Source organism: Exophiala viscosa (genome assembly GCF_022695815.1).
Source record: "Exophiala viscosa unplaced genomic scaffold EDD37scaffold_18, whole genome shotgun sequence".
Classification (NCBI taxonomy): domain Eukaryota; kingdom Fungi; phylum Ascomycota; class Eurotiomycetes; order Chaetothyriales; family Herpotrichiellaceae; genus Exophiala; species Exophiala viscosa.
Genome location: NW_026944370.1, coordinates 213,958 through 233,571, shown reverse-complemented (window position 1 = coordinate 233,571; position 19,614 = coordinate 213,958). Strand labels below are relative to the sequence as shown.

Below are 19,614 nucleotides of genomic sequence, written 5' to 3'. Positions count from 1 at the left end.
AACGCCCTTCCCACAGTCGGGATGCCGTCAAGTGATAATCGGGGCACCCTACGCCGCCATCGGCCTGGAAGGGTAAGCGTTGAACTCCGTGGTTGTTTCCATCACTCCAGATGGCAGATATTGCATCACACTGCGTCCTTGGGCACTGCGCTACAGGGATCATACTACGACCTGTACGGGAGAAGTCCAGTTGCTGAAGGAAACGCTTCCCGGCCTGGCCTACAGTATCATTCCTCCTTGCAGATAAATCATGCTACATGCATAATGTCAAATCGGACTTGGTCTTAAGACCCAATGAATTCTAGGGATATGAATCTGGTAAAATTCCTCTATGATAGTTCCTGCTTCTCGACTCTCACAGCACCCACGGCTCGGCCAACGCGGCAGCTTTGACCACCTCAGGGCGAGAGAAGACTTCCTCAATTCCAGCCTTGACTGCATGCACCATCTCATCAACCTGGTCAGACGTGATATTGAGCGGAGGTGAGAGCAGAATGTGGTCACCGCGCACCCCGTCCGCCGTGCCCTTGCCAAAGCCGGAGTAAACCAGCGTGCCGCGCTCAAAAATGGCATCGTTGAGCATGTTGGAAAGTGGGACATTAATTGGGAAGGTCGATTTGGTTTTGCGATCCGCGACGAATTCAATAGACTGAAACAACCCACGACCCCTGATGTCGCCGACATTGGGATGGCTGCCGACCGCCTTCTCCAAGGCAGCTGTGAGCTGGGAACAACCCCGTTAGCTTAGTAAGTACTGTAGGATGGCGGTCTTACCTCTTTGCCCCTCTTGGCGCAGTTCTCAATCACATTGTCCGATTCGAAAATGGTCTGGACAGCAAGTCCAGCAGCAGCGGCCGAAGGATGGCTTTGGAACGTTTGGCCATTGGTAAAACTTCCACTTCCGTTCCGAAGGACTGCGATGACCTTCTCGGAGATCAGAACAGCTGAAAGAGCCTGGTATCCACCGTTGAGCCCTTTTCCAATCGTCTGGATGTCAGGTGTTACGCCTAGAATAGGAAAAACGTGTCAGTTCGCGAGTGTGATGAGCTGGCAAGCCTGTTTCCAGAAAAGTGGCACCGTGTGACCGTTGTCGCTCTTCAGGTTCAAATAGATACCGTTCCTTCTTGTCGTCCAGGAGCCTTTCGCCCACAACGATATAGCATTGATCGTTGGCAGGAGGAAGCGCATCAGCTCTACCATCCAGTGGTACTAACTTACGTTCAAGGCACTCGCTCTTGCGAATTTGCTGCACCATGGACTTATATCATCGGAGTACTCCCCGCCAGATGGTGCCACTTTTTCTGGAGAAAGGCTTGCTGGGTACGTGAATCAAGCGACTCACCTTCCCACTCCCAACAATGCATCTTTCCGGTCCTGCCCATACCGCACATCACCTCATCAAGCACTAGCAGGACTCCATACTTGTCACACACCCGGCGAATGGCCTCAAAGTAGCCTGGGACTGGCACGATGTTGCCTGCCGAGGCTCCAACAATCGTTTCTGCATAGAAGGCCGCGACCTTGCCCTCTCCTACCCGCAGAATCTCCTGCTCGAGCTCTGCTGCACATCGCTCCGCGTACTCGGCGTCTGACTCGCCTTCTTTCTGGTATCGATAGGAGTAGCACGGGGATATTTGGGAAGTATGTGGCATAAGAAGCGGCAAGAAGTGTTTCCTCCGGTTAGGAATACCAGTTAGCGAGACACATCCAATACTGTTGCCGTGGTATGAGCCGTTTCTACTGATGATGTGAACGCGTTCTGGCTCACCGACCTCTACCCAGTATTGGCGAGCGAGTTTGATGGCCGACTCGTTGGCCTCGGAGCCTGAAGACAAGAACACTGCGTGCGACAGTCCACCTGGTCGGTGACCGACAAGTTTGTGGGCCAAAGCCTCAGCCGCACGATTCGTGAGGCGGGAAGTGTGGTGGTAAGAAAGCTGGGTCATCTGCTTCGTGACAGCCGCAACCACTCGCTGGTCACCGTGTCCGATCGATGCCACGGCTGCACCAGCGCAAGCATCGAGAATCTAAAGGCGATGCTTAGCGGGTAAATTTGAGAGAGATGAAGACAAGCCATACTTTCCTCCCATCATCAAGCCATAAGTAGGCACCCTTCGCGCCCACGACTAACTCAGGCTCTTGGTCGTGTAGAGACCGGTAAAGAAGGTTGGTATCGGGGTGGTCGTCAGTGCGAGAGGGCGACATGTTGAGAATGCAAGTGCTGGAGATCAGTGTACAGTGAGATCAGTGAGATGCTCTCGAAGTATCAATGTTGCTACGAGAATTGAAGACGAAGAAGTCCAACTTCTCCAGATCAGTGTGGACGGCGTCCCTTCTCAAGAACCAATCAATTGAGGTAATCTCCGTCGATGACCTAATACATTCGTCGGTTCCCCAGAGTCTTCATGGACTTCAGGGTCGCTGCCGTCCACAATTATCGGCTGGGCCGATGAGTCCAGCACCGACAAACCCTGACTGCAATGGGCAAGAGGGCCACATGGCAGGAGACCCTGGCTTCCGAAGGGACGATGCCCAGGCTTTAATTGTGAAAGGAGGAATTGCTTTCCCGATGTGGATAAGTAGATGTCAAAGCATGACATGACGGCGGCGCTTCGAAGTTTTTGGAGTGCAGAACGAGGTCAGGTAGTTGACTTTTCTGGGGATCAACTGTGAAAGAACACTACTGTCTGGGGGAAATGCAAAACATGTTCAGATGGGTCAGACATCACATTCCTCCTATCTGCATATCTGAGCCAGTATTACTCTTCAAATCTATGGCTTCTTCGCCTTTTGAGCCAACTCGCCGAGCTTGATCTGCATAAGTAAAGACAGCTCGCAGTACACATTCCACTCATCAACGATTCGGCCATTCTTATAGTGATAGTGCGTCATACCCATGATCTGGAGTCGTTGACCAGTTGGTTTTCCCAGCTCCGAGAGAATGCCATATCCCAAGTGGTGGCCTTCCATGACCCAGCGGACCGCGACCTTGACACCGCCTTCCTCGCAAGGATTGGAACAGATATGCTGTGGGAAGTATCCGGCATCGGGAATGGACCCTAAGAGACCGAGATGCTGATGCAGAACAGCGGCGGGTCCATAGAGCTCGATCATCTTCGGTCCATGGTATTGGCAATTGGGACTGTACACTTTCGTGATACGGCCAAACATGCGGCGGTTGAATACCTCGTATAGCCATTTCAAGGTCTCGACCTCGATTTCGTTATGTGCAATCGAGGTGTCAGCCTCAACTTCAGGGGGCGCCTGGCCAGGCAGTCGCCGATCTTCGCCAATGTCGACGGCCTCGAGCCCCTTGTCGAACAGGGTTTTGGCAGCATCATAGGCGAACGTGTTAGGGTCCAATCCTAATTGCTTCACGATGGCCATATTGTCGGACACGACCCATTCGCGATAGATTTTGTTTCGATAAATCATGCAGTCGGCAATCGTGCGAGACACATACGTTCTTCCAGTCGCGGGACCCCAATGACCAAATTGCGTGTGCCGGCCTGAACCGGTCACAAGATGTGAAGTGTAGAAGCCTTGCTTGTCGTCACCATTCCACAGCACCTGGGTTGCCATACCACGCCGCTCCGGAAACGACACGAGTCGTTGAATCGTATCTCGCACCACGGACTCTCGGTCGTAGATGGTCCCCATGGTGCCGTACAATACGCAATTATGAGTATAGTGCGTGTAGATCAAACCGATGTCACGTTCGTCCCAGATCTTGTGCGTACATCGTATGATATAGTCGACTATGTCGGTGTAGATATCGTCAAACCCCTCCATCGAGTGCACCCGCTTCCTTTTGGTGGGCACCAGGTCGACATAGTCATTTCGCTCCACCTGAAGTGCTGTAGCCATCATTTTGGACGTCGGAGAAAAACTTTGGTCATCGGCGCTGCTGGCGCCGGAAGATTGCGGTTCTTCGACGACATGATAGCCGTTACTCTGGTCAGCCTCGCCGTCGACAGGCGGCTGCGGCTTATTTGGTTCCATGGAAGACATGATGATAGTAGTTGCGGGGCAAGTCAAAAGTTGGCCAATGTTATCGGCTGCGTGAAAAGCAGCGTCAAAGGATGAAGTTAGAATCTCTCAGCGTGCAGTAAAGTCGGCCTTATCAAAGCTGAGCAAGCATGCACGGCGGTTTTTCCGGTTGTAGATCATCGCCTGTCAGGTACTAGGCGTGCCCGGGGAGCCGTAATGGGTCACAACGGTTCTGCAGCCCGGAGACCCTCGTATCCCAGCCATCAGCGTTATCTTCGGCAGCATAGGGAAAGCCGGTGAAAGACGATTTGGACGCCACTATTACCGAAGTTTCCCAATGGAGAACCCGATCTCGATCGCCAGAAGACGCAGTCAATAGAGATAAGAAAGATTAGGGACGTCAAAGCCACGCGGCAGCAAGGCGATTCTCGGAAGGTTTACAGCCAATCGGATATTATGAGCAATCCAGGGACGCAAAATTCAACAAGTCCAGGCACAAGACGAGCCTCTTTCGCAAAAAAAAGTGGCACGCCTCCAACAGGGAGTGCGTTGACAATGTAAGTCCGAAGTCCAGCAAGTTGACACCCAGTGCGTGCCTTGACAGCGAACCAGTAAAGACTATACTATTCGGTTGTGAGAGACCTCATATCAAGGGCGAACGCCACTTACGATGTTTGACCAGAACTTCGCATTCCCGAAGCGGAACAACATCGATTTAAATTTGAAGGCTACAACGGTAAGTCGTTGGTTAGACAACAATATGAACTTCCAGACATTTTGACAGCCTTTTGCGACGACAACAACTCATTTGCTGCGATCTTCCAGCTAATTCCACCCCGTGGGTTTCCGCTTCCCAGACATATCGTTATGCCGAGTGCGCTACAACGGTATATCGATGATATTGTTCTCAGTATCTCGGTACCGATATCACTCTTTTTTACTGGCATATGAATGGGACTGGAGTGCTGCGAGGTTACAAGTGTGTCAATGACTTCAGGCTTCCCTCTAGGCCCTAGCACCTTGCATTTGATGCCTTCCGGGCCTTAAAGTCGCGACTAACATGGAATGTCACCGACAGACCTCAACGCTCCATCGCAGACCTTGGTCACCCCCAACAGATACTCTTCATGAAGTCTCCGTCCAACAAGTTGTATAGAGACGGGACATCCCACCACCGCTTCAGGGGAATCTGCGTATTTTCAGCCTGCCGCACGGAATTGAGCACGATCCAAACCTACAGTCATCCCAGATCTTCTTTTCGATCTCGTTCCGGCCCTGATACTCTGGCTTCACGTCCTTGACAGATGAGACGTTACACACGGGCACAGTTGTCGCACAATAATCGAGCACGTTCCACAGACTAGTGTAGTTGTCGTATGTAAATCCGTATCTGCAAGTCTCAGAACGGCTACAATGACGGGCAGACGGTCAGACTTACTTCGGGGACGCTGGCCATGGAGTGCATGGCATCAATAGCGCGTCCATCTCCCTCCCTATACCGCTCCTGCCTTTGGTGTCAGTCCACGCCTTCTGTAGCCGCTTGGCATACTCCGTTCGTTTGGCCTGTGCCTCCCAGAGGTCAGACACGGTTGCAGGTCCGTTAACGAGTTCCTCGGTTGTAAGGATTTTCTTCTGCACCATCGCCTCGAGCATCGCATATCCCCGTGGCCATGGTTCCTGAGTTCTGGCAAGTGTGGTGCCCAGCAGCTGTGCGGCAGCTGAACGGTATAGCGCAAACTTAAGGGAGTCAATGAATAGGGGCTCGTCTCTAGAAACTCTCCGCGTCAGCTACTCTGCGGGAGTCTTGATCGGGACGTTGGATGGACGGATTGCACGCGGGGCCGGTCTAACTTACATGCAGAACTCAATAACGGTATGTCCTGCGGCTTCTAGGGCTGCCTTTGTGTGGAGTAGAGCCCGGGTGACGGGAGGCAGAGGCTTGACTATACCGTCATCAAGCAGGATGCCTACATAGTCAGCACTATGAGACTTTCGTTGGGGGCGTGGCACCGACCAAAACAGAGCTTCTGTGGCACCTCTACCTTGCGCCATGGAATAGGGAGACAATCATGATCAGCGGCTATCCATGGCTCACTCTGGACCACTGCCTTACTCCACAACTCAACAGCTTTCAATGACCTCGCCATGGGCCCGACCGAGTTTCGCACCGCCTCTTGACCCTCGAGACCATCTCGGAGGCCATAGGTGGGGAATCGGCCGAAAGAAGGCTTGAGTGAGTAGAGGCCACAGAAGGAGGCTGGTATCCCTATAGAACGTCAGTAACGGGCTTATGACCTGTATAGCGAGCGACGTACGGACAGATCCTCCTACATCTGTGCCGACACCGAGAGGGGCTCCTCTCAAGGCCAACAGTGCACTCTCACCACCTGACGAGCCACCACTGGAAAGATTCCGATTGTAAGGGTTTGATGTGTAGCCATAGATTGCGTTATAAGTCTGTCGCATCGGTCAATGTCTCGTATTTCTTCGTCCGGCTTACACATTATAGCTCACCTCGCCGGCCATGAGTGCTACAGGAACGTTGGTTTTGCAGAACAGTATTGCTCCGCTTTCCCGCATGATCCTCGTGATCTCTGACTCCTCGTGATGCGATGTCGGTTGGTTTGCCAGAGCAGTGTAGCCAATTGTAGCGTCTGTGCCTGAGATGTGAAAGCAGTCTTTGAGGGAGACCGGGAGTCCGTGAAGCGGACCACGTGTCACATCGGATGCTGCATACTCGGCGTCTAGGCGTTGAGCAGCTTCCAGTGCTCTTTCGAAGAAGACCTCGGTGAGGCAGTTTACCTGTCCAGGAATTAGGTTTGACTTCGTATGGTTCTTCACATAACGATGCGTACAAGCTGCTGCGCGATTGCTGCTCGCTTACAGAACGCTAGGGTGACCTGTATAAAAGAATCAGCATCATTTCAGTGACCATGCATGACCGTCGACCCACTTCATACGAGCTGTATTCTCGATTGACGAGCTTCTGTACCAGGGCAACTGCATCGTCTTCTGTCATCGCCAGCTCTCTCGCTGTCAAGATACCGCTCTCGACAGGAACGTCGATGACATTGAGACGGTCTTGTGGGACTTGATGCGGATGCAACCGCCATTCTAGGGGTATGGCCGCATCCCGACTCGCTCGTTTGGCTTGTGCAATCCTTTTCCACGGCGGAATGTCTTTTGGCAGGGCTAGATGAAGGTCGTGAAAAGGAGTGGTACTGTAATGGATGGTACCGGGCATGATGGATTACAACACGAGGCGAGCGTTCAGTCGCTGCGAGGCTGAAAAAGTCTCGTTTTTGAAAGGTCGCACATGGGTGCGGAAGCCTTGCACGCATAGGAGTCACGGATGGCTCGAAAGATAAGCGACGAAACTTTTGCCCGGAAAAAGGGCCACCGTCTGACGGGCAGTATATCGAAGCGTTAAGTGCAAAGTCCAGTAAGTTCGCGACAGTGGGTGCCTTGACAGCAAGATAGTAGGGCTATACGGTCCAGACGAAGATCTGCCCTTCTGTCAAAGGCCAAGGCTATACGGTTACGTGCAAAGGACTCCAGGATGACAATACGGGATAGTATTTATCTGGCCTCGAGGAGCAAGAGCGGTCAGACCATGCCACATTCTCTGGAAACAGGCTCGGCGCCTTATCTCCCCTTTTCATGTTTCCTCTTACTCAAAATGGAAATTGCTCATAAGCAGCATATCTCTTTCACTTCCACCACTCGTTGAACTACTCCTGTTTCAACGAACTTACGAATCCAAAATCGCGATTAGAAAGGTCCAGATGTGAATCGACGATGCGAAAGTCCATTGAGCGTTCCCAAAAGGGAACAAAAGTGGATGCATTGTGTGAAACTCACGTCGCCCGGGTTCTCCGAAGACTGATAGGTTAAGCCGATGGCTGAATCGAAGGACAGACGTTGTGGGCTGCGATAGGTGTTATCAGGCTATGTCACGATCTAGATCACACCAGGTGTTGACCTGGCGCAATGCATGTCTTGGGATATGCTCATGCAGGCATATATATAATCAGTTGCAGAACATCGCAACTTCTACATCCACTATACTTTCATCAGCATTGAAACACAGTTGCGAATCTGTCAAACTTTCCATCTTTCACAATGTCTACACCCAACGAACCCGTGTCCGAGAAGCCTGTATTCGAGGACAAGGCCAACTACCCCGACACTGAGGATGATGTTCAAGTGGTTGCGCCCGAGAAGAATGTCCACCTCACAGTGGCAGACATGCTCAAGGGCACTGCCTCCCATGATCTCACCCCCTTTGAGCGCAAGGCCGCCTTGATTAATGGGTGAGTCTTGGGCTTGTCAATGCTACATGTTCCATATCCGAGACTGACTCTTTACTCAGTGAAATCGACAAAATGGGCTTCGGGAAATACCAGAAGTGCATCTGGCTCCTTTGTGGATTTGGATACTTCCTCGACTTGGCCTGGGCGCAGGGCGTAGGATTAACGGCCAGTGCCATATAGTGAGTCCGGCGTCAGCCTTGATCAAAAGGCGGTTTTGCTCACCGTTCTCAGCCAGGAGATGAACGTCCCAGATGGCAAGGAAGGTCTTATCTTCAGCTGCGCCAACGCAGGTCTTGCGTAAGCATCCGTCGTCTGTGTCCCTTGATTTCAGCTGACACCCCCTTGTGCAGCATCGGCGCTTTCTCGTTCGGTATCATCAGCGACATTTTTGGACGCAAGTGGGCCTTCAACCTCTCCTGCCTCATCACCTCTATTTTCGGCATGCTCTTGGTACGTTCCCTACTTTTCCATGTTGCATGACCATTACTCACTATTGGCAGGCTGCGAGCAAGACTAACTATGGCGCGGTCTGCGGGATTTATTTCCTGTGTTGCATTGGTCTAGGCGGCAACATCCCCATCGACGCGACTATTGCACTCGAATTTCTGCCACAGAACCGACGAAACCTTGTATCGCTGCTAAGTCTCTGGCAGCCTGTTGGTGTTGTCGTGGCGTCCGCCATCGCCTACGGTACTGCGGCCAAGTACCGATGCAACGTAGACCTACCTGCCTGCAGTACCGTCACGAAGGGTACGTCGTGCTGCACCACCTCGAGCAACATGGGCTGGAGATACGAGGTTATCATCATTGGAGTTATGACCCTCGCTGTATTCTTTCTTCGATTTTTTGTCTTCAGGTTTCACGAATCGCCAAAGTTCCTCCTTGGCAAAGGCCGTGAGCAGGAGGCTATCGATGTCCTCCACAGGATCGCCAAGTACAACGGTACACCTGAGCCGACCTTGACTGTCGAGGACTTCCATGAGGTCGACCGTACCATGCGTGTTGGTTCTACCTACAAAGCCCCGGGCTCCAGCGCTAAGGATGTCGTTATGCGCACATTCAAGAGTGTTGGTTTCCTCCGTGGACTCTTCCTCAACAAGCTCGAATGTGTCACCTTTATCCTTCTTGCTCTGGCATACATGGTAAGTGTAGCACCGACACCCCAATATTGATGGCATGCTGACGCTCTCAGGGTGACTACTGGTCCTTCAACCTCGCCGGGTCCTTCCTCCCTATCGTTCTGCTCAGAAACAATGTGTCAAGCGGCCAGACTACAGTCACCGACACGTACCGCGAGTATGTCTACATCTACTTGCCAGGTGTTATCGGTGCTATCATCGCCCTCTTCTCCGTCCAGCTACCCCTTGTGGGCAGAAAGTGGTCGCTCGTCATTTCTGCCGCTCTACAGGGCTTGTCCATGGCTATGTACACCCAGGTCAGGACCACTGCCGGTTATGTTGGCCTCAATGCTCTTGAGTATATCATGCAGACTGTAAGTTCATCCCAATTTCCTATATATTGTTGAGCTGACAATTCTCAGTACTTTAATGCGGTGCTTTACGCATCTGCGCCCGAAATGTTCGACACAACCTACCGTGCTAGCGCAAGCGGTATGCTCTCCTGTCTAGGTCGTCTTGCTGGTATCGTGGCACCCTTCGCTGGCCAGAAGTACATTGGCGAGAATAGCGCAGGTATTCTCTGGCTCGGTGCCGGTGGTATCTGGCTCTCTTCTTTTGTCATGTGCTTCCTGCCTATCGAAATGAGAAATCGGCAAATGTTCTAGGCGGATGGTTAGTGTGATCGTGTGGGATGAGGCTGGCGACATCGATAGAGGAACTGTGCTGAGGTCTCAGCGCTTACGTGGAGTGTTGGTCATTAGTGATTGTACTTAATCTTGATGGCTACTGTGGCTACGCAAGTAATGTTATTATATATATCCGTGCTGATATACTATCATCTCTTGTTCCCTCTTTGAGCTGTTGAATGAGGAATTTGATCAGATCAGCGATTTCTCTTCACGTCGTTGGAAGAGCGTTTGCCACATGCAGTAGGCTAGACCATTCATCCCACTTGTCCAAGTCGATTCTCCAGAGATAGTGGCATTCTCTTAGCATTGTAGCAATCAAGGCTCTAGTCAATATCTTTTTTCCAGCAACCTTTCGAGCCAGTCACACCGTGTCACTCTTGGCAAATGATATTCATTCAGTCGTCGTACGGCGCTGTTAGACTGCACTGCAATTGTCGATATTCATTTCCCTTGGATCACCACGAGCCTAATAGATATACCTAAAGTTCATGTTTTCACGGTCCGTGAGATCTCCAAAGGCTGTCGCATCAAGATCGCGAGCTGCGAGTCCACCTTCCTGCGCTGCTTGGATCTTGTCGCGGCGTCGATTCTCGAAGCTCATCAGGAAACGCCAGAGGCAGATCGCGACGATCTGAGCAAGATGACTTGTGGTCGTTAGCCTGGCTTATAACCTGGTCAATATGAAAGGTCTACATACCATACGATCATACTCCACATTCCGAGAGAGTACTAGTACGTTGGCGCTTGACTTGCTTTGTAGATGAACGGTCCAGCCTATAAACACTCATTAGACACCAACAGGCCATGTTGCGCGGGGAATGAACGGCTTACGATATTCCCGGCGCTATAGCCCAGGAATGCCACTCCGCTTGTGACGATTTTCTTCGTGTGGCCTGCGGTATTGGCGATTTGCAGGGACAAAATCATACAATATGAAGCATTGTAACCGGCAGTAAGCAGATAACAGATGTATCGTCCGGCTTTGTGATCGTGTGCGACGTAGCGCATGCCAAACGCGCCGATGATGTTAGGAATGGTGAACAGAATGATCAACAGGCAGCGATTGTTGTTGGGAAAGAGCTTGTTCAACCGCATGCAGCCCAGGATGAAGAGTATGATCAACACGCCATATGGAATTTGCATGATCGTCGTGATAAGAGTTGAGAAGCCGAAACCTGGTAGTACGTTAGCATTTGGCTGACCGTCAGATCGATGCGTGCTGTACCTTTGACAATGAGGGTACCAAAATTTGATATGCCGCCATTGGGGATACAGGTCGTCATGTTGAAGAACATGAGAAGCCGTGTCTTTGGGTCCATCAACGCCTCCCAGACTTGATAAAGCTGCGGTCGCGTTAGCATGGTCGTAATTGAGAGTTAAGGGGTGTCACTTTAAAATGATTGTTCTCCATGCCAGTTTGATTCTCCTTTAGTCTTTCAATTGCCATTTTCTTCTCTGAGTCAAAAACCGAGCTTTGACAATGTTGTCGGGCATGAAGATGAAGACCATGATACCCCAGGTGCTGCATAGAGCCCCGATGATGAGGAACTCATACTTCCAGGATGGCAAGGAGCCTTTGATGTGCCCGATGCCGTAGCCGAGGAGCCCTCCGATGGCTATTCCAGCACCAATGGCTGAATACCAGAGTCCCAGTTTTTGAGGCTGTTCATTTCGCGTGTACCACTGCAGAGTCATCAGCAACAACCTACGAACTGTTCTTCGTTTTTGAACATACTGTACCATGGACGTGATTAGGATGAAACTCGGGTCCGAGCAGGCTTCTGCAGCACCTGCTAATGCTCGAAGGACTCCAAGGGTGGTGAAACTCTTGGCCGACGACTGTAGCATGAGGAAGAAACCCCAAAGGAAGATACTGGCGGCACAGTTAGCATGTCTTGTTGTGGAACACCGCAAATATCGTACTTGAATCCAAGATATTTGCCCAAAGGAAGCCTCTGCATAAGCAGGTTGGTTGGTAGTGACCAGGCCAGGAATCCAAAGTAGAAAAGACCTGCTGGCAGTCAGTCATAGATGTCGAGCGTCAGCCCACTCTGTGGCATACTGCTAAGCCAACTGTATTGCTTCCCATGGAGATGGAGGTCTTCCGTAACACCGAAGATGGCAGCGTATGAGAGTGTTGTCTTGTCAACGTAAAAAAATATGTAGTTGACGACGATCAAAGGGAGGATGACCAAATCAATCTTTCGGACGAGTTTCTCGCCTTGGGACTGGAGAATGGGGAACCGGTAACACCGGTATTCCCCAACAGCGACTATATGACTGGCATTGCGGGGACGGTAGGCGTGCTGGCGGCGCTGCTTAGGAGGGCCGAGAAAGGGGGAAGTTATAAAGTCGATCTGGCTTTGAACTACTTACTATAACCAGTGGCTGGTCGACAGTGTGGGCGAATACGTATCCTCCTCCAGTGTGGGACGATTTGTGGTCGCGTAATGGCAGGAGAGTGTTCAGGTATGGCAAAATGCTTCGTTTGGTTGTGTTGTGTCTTGAAACTCTAGGCTAACTTTGATTGTGATCTTAGGTGTTACCAAAATACTAGTACTAGTATGCCTCAGACGTGTCCGGCGTACATGGAGATGCTTCAACAGAACTCTGCCCACATCTTCGATTCCAAGTTCTTTGAGGATACTAGTAGATATAGTGCCGCGATCAGGTCCTCGATCCGCACAGTGAAGCCTATTATCAATTTTGACGGAGATGAGGTCGAACTGAAGTACAACGTCGGAACCCGCGGGAACGGCAAGGATAAGCCGAGATGGCCAGAAAACCTGGAAGTGGAAGTCGTATCATGAAAGTTGTAAGTACTCACTGTCTGTGGCTGCTTAAGCGCAGAGCAACACAGTTGGACAAGGCCACTTTTCCTGGAGCAGGGTCGTCATGCATTGACGTTTTGTGTATGTGAGCTCTTGTAATGTACTCGGTTTCGGTCAAATCTAGGCTCCCAAAGCAAACATGATGCTCTGAGTCGAGCCCAGTAGTGAACAACAAACAAAGTAAAGGCAGGAACGAGGATTAGACCGGAGATGCAGCCAAGGCATATATGGAAAACCTCGCCATACTACTGGTAATCCGATTGAATCGAGCCCAATTCCGTCCGTCCTGATTACTTTACTACTGTATAGTACTAGTATCTCATTGCCAGCCCGTTTCCAGCTCGGTTCGTCTCGATGCCAGTTCGGTAGTACTAGTATCAACCCGATTTCGAACCAGTTCAGATCCGTCTCCAAACTGTGTCGAAACCCGATGGAATCGAATCAAATTGGGATCAGATCAAGTGAGTGGTTCCGAGTCTGCCTCGACCCTGTCCTAGGTGCTGACAGCCTGAACCAATCACGCTGAGCCTTCAAAGAGCCATGGTCGGCTTCTGCAGGGCGTTCCCCGGCTCGCAAACTTGAAGCCCGTAGATCTGAAAATTCAACAAAACAATTGAAAAGAATGATTTTTTGCATAGAAACTTGAAGAGGAAGGAGCGTTTATGCAACCAGGGAAGGAGCGACACTGGATTGGAGCGCAGCATCGAAATAACCGATAAAGGTTTAGTACTAGTGGAGAAAGCGGCCTGGAAAACGTGTTACAGATGTGTTACGTGAGCGAGCGGGATACTAGTAGATTCAAGGTGGAATGAGTGGTGCTGTGACACCCGCCATGATCAAGATCGAAATTTCGAGATTTGAAGATCCAGGAACATCATTTCAATTGTCATTTTCTCCGAGTCCTGAACGCCATGCTCCTTCCCGTTCATGCCATTGCTGATGCGTCTGCCAAAAATTCTCACAAAATCATCCTGGAAATTCCCATGTTCCAGCCAGATCAAGTCATGTCTGGAATCCTGATCCCATTGTACTGTACTCAGCGAGCCCTCCCTCCCCAATGGACCTTACTCTGAACTCGAGTCCCGTCCGTCTAGGAGATGCTCGTCATCATCATCATCATCTTCCATTTCCGGCTGATCCAGCATCAATTCGTTCTCGTGCATGACCTCTAGTTGTCCTCCGGCGTGTCCTGGAGCAGGCTGAAATGGTATAGGAAGCTCAGGATGTGCAGGTCTGACGACAGCAGCGCTGGCCTCTAGATCGCCCTCGAGGCGAATGTCTGGTAGCGCAAGAGCCGCCAACGAGCCAGGCCTGAATTGATCTCGGAGACGTTGTATTCTGCGAATCAAGTCTCGTGCCAGAGCTCCCATATCCTCCAATTCCTGGATATCGTTCATGTTTGTTGCTGAATTCGGATCGACCTCTGGTAAAGCTAGCATCGCATCAACCTCTTCTGAATGACCTGTCTCCGAGAACTGGACGTTGAGACTGGTGAAAAATTCGACCAGCCCGTCAATGGCGTCTTCTGCTGCGGAGCGAGGATTGCTCTCTCCTTGCCTGTCGTAAACAGGTTTGCGCCGTTTATCTTTTCGTTTCTTCATCTTCCGCAGAGTTTGTGACTGAGCGCGCAGGAATTCTTCAGTCTTTCTTTTGCATCTGCCCGTCAGCATTCTCTCCCATCGACAATTCGGGCAGTAAAATGGCGCAGCGTCTGCAGGTGCAGCATTGACATATGCTGACATTGCCGGGCCTGCAGAAGAAGTAGGCTCGTCAGGCTGCACCGTGCCCCGGCAGCCTTTGCAGGGGCAGGGAGGACCTTCGGCATTGACACAAGTACCACAGACCTGCACTTTGCACTCGAGGCACTGTTTCATAACCGCCGTACATCGTCGTCTGTGATCACTGGGAGGACGAGTTGCCGGGCAGAAAAAGGCCTGGCAACCTTGCCATCTGGGCATTGATGGCAGTTCCGAGTCGGTTTCATAGGGAAGAGCACCTGATTCCGTGGCAGATGTTGACTGTGCCGATGGTGTCGGAGATGTGGATCGAGACTGAGGTCCAGTAGTGTCAGAGGCAGGGGAACGTGATCGCAAAGGCAGATCAAGTTCTGCCAACGGGGCTCGCAAACTTTCAGCAGCCTGCCCAACTTCAAGTTCTGCTGCATGTGCTGAAAGCACGTTGTGCGAGCTTGGCCCAGGCTCGCACTCTTGAGCTGTTGTCGAAGCACCTGCGTGCAGGAATAATCGGTCAACACCATTTACAAGACCAGTCATCTTCGAGCTCGTCTCGTCCTGATCTTGAACCGGTTTTGCTGCCCCAAGTCTCTCCTTCCGGTGTCGCATCAGGGTAGCCAGCAACTTCAGAGCTTTCTGCCGGGACCTGTATTCTTGCTTCTCGGCCACGAGATCTCTGTAGCCACATATTCTCGCCTTCATTCGATCGCCTATGTCGTGCTTGAGACATAAAGCAGTAGAACAAGCTTCACATTTGAGCTTCCAATGCTCCGAACTGTAGCATTCGTCACATAGCACTCTGGGGACCGAAATCGGTGGATAGCCTGGTGGGCTCAAAGTCTCGACCGTCTGGAAAAAGTTGTCCATGGACGACCAGCGACCTCCTGGTCCATGAGCCAAAGCCGCGTGTGAACGTGAGTGAGAACTCCCCGTGAGCTTTCCCAGATCGGACCGATCTGGACTGAATTCGGGATCTTCCCAGCCCTGTCCGCTTGGCAAAGGTGCGGCACGTATCCTGTCTGTCTCCCGAGTATTGCTGCCACCGAACGTGATACCACCTCCTCCAGAGAAGACTGGCTCTGTACAGCACCATCTGAACTTGATGTTAGGCAGGACATTAGCAGTCTGCGTTTGACTCCCAATAATCACGCCGTTGGCAGGCAAATCCTGATCTTGCATAGAACATGGCGACACAGCACAACCCGGCGCCCACCAAAACCTGTTTCTTTCCTCTTCGGAAGCGTGTTTGTTTCGTAGGTACGGTCGATCGAATGCACAACTTGCACAAAGCGTCTTTCTGCATCCAACGCAGTGCATCATTACCGAGCACTGTTCGCATCGTTCCAAGATCTCAGCAGAACAGTTGTGGCAGGTGATATTCTCGACAAACTGCTTGTGGGTTTCACGCAAATGTGCCGGGGTCGCTTTGCCTTCGTTTCTCAGTCCAATTGGTTCGCCATTGATGCCCTCTTCATCAAACTCCCAGCTTCTGCAATCGCGCTTCCGTTTTCGTGGGCCAGCATCGCTCGGAGTCCTTGACTGGTCGATTGGTCCAAGCCAATTGCGGCTCCTCCACAATCGATCATACACGACCCATACTTCCCTGGGATCCTGCGGCATTCTCATCTTGACATAACCCCGCCGACGATAGCAGCGGGCTCCTGGTGTGGTGCACCAAGCTGTGTCAGTCCAAATCCCCAACTTGTGACATGTGAGTACCAATTCATGGGTGGGTTCACTGTCGCTTTCCTTGCGAGCCAGACTACTAGGCAGGTATGGCCTCCTCCTGTGGTGCCGGCATCTGTAGGTGTAGAGACTCTTCAACGCAAGTGTTTCGAACCCAGGTGGGCCATTAGCCGTCTGAGACTCCCGCGCCAGTGCATGCATCTGAAGCCATGGATTAATGTGATATTTCAATGATACGTTCTTGCAGCCGCGGACTGAAACGTGCTGCAATGTGTCTCTCCTCAACACCAAGACTGTGGAAGTTAACGTCGCTCCACTGACTGCAGTATTATCCAATTCGAGGCTGACCAATCTTGTACTGAAAGGGTTTATGACGTTGAGGAGGATCTGATCGAGAGCATAATTGCTTGATTGACGTGGAGGGGCAGCACCCCCGTTATTCGCTGTGAGCGCAGTGACCGCGGCTGGTTGGGACAGGCGCCATGATATATATCGCCATGATGTAGGTGACTTGGAGAAGAAATCGCGCAGAAAAGATGAGGTTTGGTAGAGTCGGAATATGGCCTCAGTCGATGCTTGTGCGAGCAGCGACTGCAGTATAGGCGGATTGCAAGTGATCAACAGTTCGAATTGTGAAAGATCTGACTGTCTCGTAGGCATCAGCGTTGTGGCCATTCTGAGAGTTGTAGTATTGGGTGCACAGCTGATGAGGGATGAGAGACCGGTGAACGCATGGTTCAGCGACGATGATTCGGAGATGGTGATGTTACTAAATGTCAAGACATGGGAAGACTCTTGAATGCCTCAGATATATACAGAAAGGCTTCATATTATACGTGAGATATAAATGACATTCGTGGTACAAATGGGAGAGTGACACGCAAGGACGAGGCGGATATTGATGGAGAAGGCGCAGGCAAGTCAGTCGTTCACGTGATCTTGAATTGCAATGGCGTCAGCCTTGTCATCGACCAACCACTCACTTATTGCACCACCCATCGAGTCTTGATGGGCGCAAGTCAACAACATTTTGTGGGATGGTGCTGCCTATTCATGGATGAGCCATGCGAGAAGATATTGAGAATTGCACAATCGGTATAGTGATGCGAGCACTGTATGCAATCAATTTACGCTTTTGTCAGGGTGTAACTGGAAACCGAGGATTCGCTGCAATGCAGGATATAGTCCCAAAACCACTCAAATAGTGCTGTTCGTCCAATGAAGATAATATACAGACTTATGCATTTTTGTAGCCCGCCTCAGTTACGCATGAAAGGCTCTTATCCGATGCAGCAGCCATCACTAGCTCGATTGAATGCTCCCTGAAAGAACTCCTGCATGGCCGTGTAGTGAAACAGGATACCACCCAGAACCGCCATATGCCAAATGTTGTGACTGCCACCAACATAATCGAACAAGCCAGGGCTCCATTTTTCAGGTATCTGGCTGGCATATATAATGGCGCCCGTCAGATATACCATGAGACTCTTGGCCACCGGCGCATAAAAATAGAAGGTCCATGCAGGACCTCGTGTATAGTTCAATTGCAACACGGGCGCAAAGCCGGTGACCGCAAGAGTGACGAAGAAAGCCACACGAGCCCATGCCATGTCTGCTCGATTAAAGCTCTCCCGCCATGGTAAAATGACGCCCGCTATCCCCAAGATCGCTGTCATGGTCATGTAGATTGAGCGAGATACTGGTTCACAGTAGAAAGCGGTCCATTCAGTGCTCAAGATGCTGGCGGCGACCAAGAATGAAATGCCAGTGTAGTCGACGCAAGCAAATCGATCAAGTAGACATTTGTCAGCGATACTGTTCATTGTATGCCACATGACTGAGCAGATCAGACACTTGCAGGCTGCAATAAAGAAGCATGCCGCAATGAGAACGTCCCATTTGCTGGAAAGTGGAAAGGTCGACGAAGAAGGATACCAGTAGAAGGCAATAGCGAGGACGATGAACAGTCCAATGGTATGAGACCAGATATTGACCATCTCATTCGAAGGTCGAAACATCGAGGTGACACACTCAATCTTTGTCTTGTTGAATCGGTAGCCGCGAAGGATATGTGGATTGTTCCGCCAGGGAACTGGTAAGTCATTGTAATGAATGAGCCTGGTCTCGGCAGCACGGCTCAATGCGTGAGAAATCGACTCGGTAAGGAGATCCGTAGCACGGAGAGCTTTGTCGAAACCTTCTTCAATTATTTCTCTGGTCGCCGCAATCGAATCGTCAACCTTTCTCCAGCCAGAATCAATCAACTGCTTTTTGCGAGAATGTGCTCCTGTTTCCAACTCTGACAGGAAGTTCTCCATCAATCGCAGGCTCACTTGAGCCTTCTGTTCCAATGTTTCCCGACTAGGTACGAGATCATTGTATCGGTTCTCGAAGGTTTCCACAGCAATGTTGGCACGGTGGCGGGCAGCACCCCATAGGACCTCGCCAGTGTGATATGGTGAGCAGGAATCTCGTACTTCTCTTAAGACTTGGTAGGCACGCTCGAGCTGGTTGTCGAAACTCACGAGACTCTCTTGCCTGTACTTTTCCAATCTGTCTAATCGGTGCTTTAATTCTGCGAGAAATAGATCGACCCTCAGGAATACTGCATCGGCATTGCAGACGCTCGACTGTCGCCGTGCCGAGGTGTTGTAGGAGTGTCGTCGACCGCGGGCGAGTAAAGAGCTGCGCTCGTCATAACGGGCAGTGCTCGACGCACGGCTACCTGACGACGACTCAACCGTGACTGTCGGTACCGCACAACTCATGTTGATGCCCGCAATTGCATGCGGCAAGATGGAATACTCGTACTCGAAGGAATGTGTGAAGATCCGGCTCGAGGTGAAATTGGTTTGAGGTCTGCAGACAGCGTCCGGTCGGCGTGGCGTGGCAATGGCGAGAATGTGTACAGAGAGGAGTTGCAGTAAAGATTCAGCAATACGGGGCTGGCCGTTGAGACAATTGAGTAAATGGTATGGTCAAGAGTGGTCTCGAGTTGAAAGAGCAAAGAATGTGACGAAGCGAGAAACTGGTCGCGGGGTGTGATCGAAGTGGCGCTTTGGCCTGCAGCGAGCCTACGTACCTATGATACACGCAGTGCGTGCACGGCAGCTATTCGGCAATGGCGCAGAAATGAGGAATAACGACCCAGGAGTGGCTGGAAATGACATAGGCATGCCCGAAGTAGCCCTTAGCTCCCTTGAAAAAGACCCTGGATGATTCCATGACCCGTCTTCGCTTTTCTAACACCGAAC

General features: G+C 51.2%; 7 protein-coding genes across 7 annotated transcripts; 1 reads left to right on the top strand and 6 right to left on the bottom strand.

The window, feature by feature from the left end:
• Positions 1 to 663: 663 nt before the first annotated feature.
• On the bottom strand, positions 664 to 2,282 carry EDD37DRAFT_216655 (pyridoxal phosphate-dependent transferase). Its single transcript, XM_062810349.1, has 3 exons — positions 2,080 to 2,282; positions 1,343 to 2,027; positions 664 to 1,007 (listed from the first exon to the last, which is right to left on the bottom strand). The coding sequence occupies exons 1-3, from the start codon at positions 2,203 to 2,205 to the stop codon at positions 745 to 747; spliced, it is 1,074 nt and encodes a 357-aa protein (XP_062665290.1). The 5' UTR covers positions 2,206 to 2,282; the 3' UTR covers positions 664 to 744.
• Positions 2,283 to 2,708: 426 nt separating this feature from the next.
• EDD37DRAFT_643734 (uncharacterized protein) lies at positions 2,709 to 4,348 on the bottom strand. Its single transcript, XM_062817447.1, has one exon. The coding sequence runs from the start codon at positions 4,009 to 4,011 to the stop codon at positions 2,773 to 2,775; it is 1,239 nt and encodes a 412-aa protein (XP_062665289.1). The 5' UTR covers positions 4,012 to 4,348; the 3' UTR covers positions 2,709 to 2,772.
• Positions 4,349 to 5,045: 697 nt separating this feature from the next.
• Positions 5,046 to 7,234, bottom strand: EDD37DRAFT_571342 (general amidase; the record flags this gene model as incomplete). Its single annotated transcript, XM_062814324.1, has 9 exons — positions 5,046 to 5,179; positions 5,229 to 5,380; positions 5,429 to 5,767; positions 5,846 to 5,957; positions 6,005 to 6,256; positions 6,306 to 6,447; positions 6,505 to 6,792; positions 6,846 to 6,890; positions 6,944 to 7,234. 9 exons carry the CDS (start codon positions 7,232 to 7,234, stop codon positions 5,046 to 5,048), a joined length of 1,755 nt encoding a protein of 584 aa, XP_062665288.1.
• Positions 7,235 to 7,618: 384 nt separating this feature from the next.
• Positions 7,619 to 10,297, top strand: EDD37DRAFT_643706 (sugar transporter-like protein). Its single transcript, XM_062817446.1, has 7 exons — positions 7,619 to 8,303; positions 8,363 to 8,482; positions 8,535 to 8,600; positions 8,654 to 8,753; positions 8,804 to 9,445; positions 9,496 to 9,795; positions 9,844 to 10,297. Exons 1-7 carry the CDS (start codon positions 8,113 to 8,115, stop codon positions 10,084 to 10,086), a joined length of 1,662 nt encoding a protein of 553 aa, XP_062665287.1. The 5' UTR covers positions 7,619 to 8,112; the 3' UTR covers positions 10,087 to 10,297.
• A 34-nt stretch (positions 10,298 to 10,331) lies between these two features.
• On the bottom strand, positions 10,332 to 12,700 carry EDD37DRAFT_675897 (major facilitator superfamily domain-containing protein; the record flags this gene model as incomplete). Its single annotated transcript, XM_062819551.1, has 11 exons — positions 10,332 to 10,754; positions 10,808 to 10,819; positions 10,847 to 10,884; positions 10,942 to 11,285; positions 11,336 to 11,453; positions 11,501 to 11,560; positions 11,590 to 11,793; positions 11,851 to 11,983; positions 12,034 to 12,121; positions 12,173 to 12,416; positions 12,686 to 12,700. 11 exons carry the CDS (start codon positions 12,698 to 12,700, stop codon positions 10,577 to 10,579), a joined length of 1,434 nt encoding a protein of 477 aa, XP_062665286.1. The 3' UTR covers positions 10,332 to 10,576.
• A 996-nt stretch (positions 12,701 to 13,696) lies between these two features.
• Positions 13,697 to 17,250, bottom strand: EDD37DRAFT_643698 (uncharacterized protein). Its single transcript, XM_062817445.1, has one exon. It carries the CDS (start codon positions 17,033 to 17,035, stop codon positions 14,006 to 14,008), a length of 3,030 nt encoding a protein of 1,009 aa, XP_062665285.1. The 5' UTR covers positions 17,036 to 17,250; the 3' UTR covers positions 13,697 to 14,005.
• On the bottom strand, positions 17,251 to 19,472 carry EDD37DRAFT_643696 (hemolysin-III related-domain-containing protein). Its single transcript, XM_062817444.1, has one exon. It carries the CDS (start codon positions 19,126 to 19,128, stop codon positions 17,641 to 17,643), a length of 1,488 nt encoding a protein of 495 aa, XP_062665284.1. The 5' UTR covers positions 19,129 to 19,472; the 3' UTR covers positions 17,251 to 17,640.
• Positions 19,473 to 19,614: the final 142 nt, after the last annotated feature.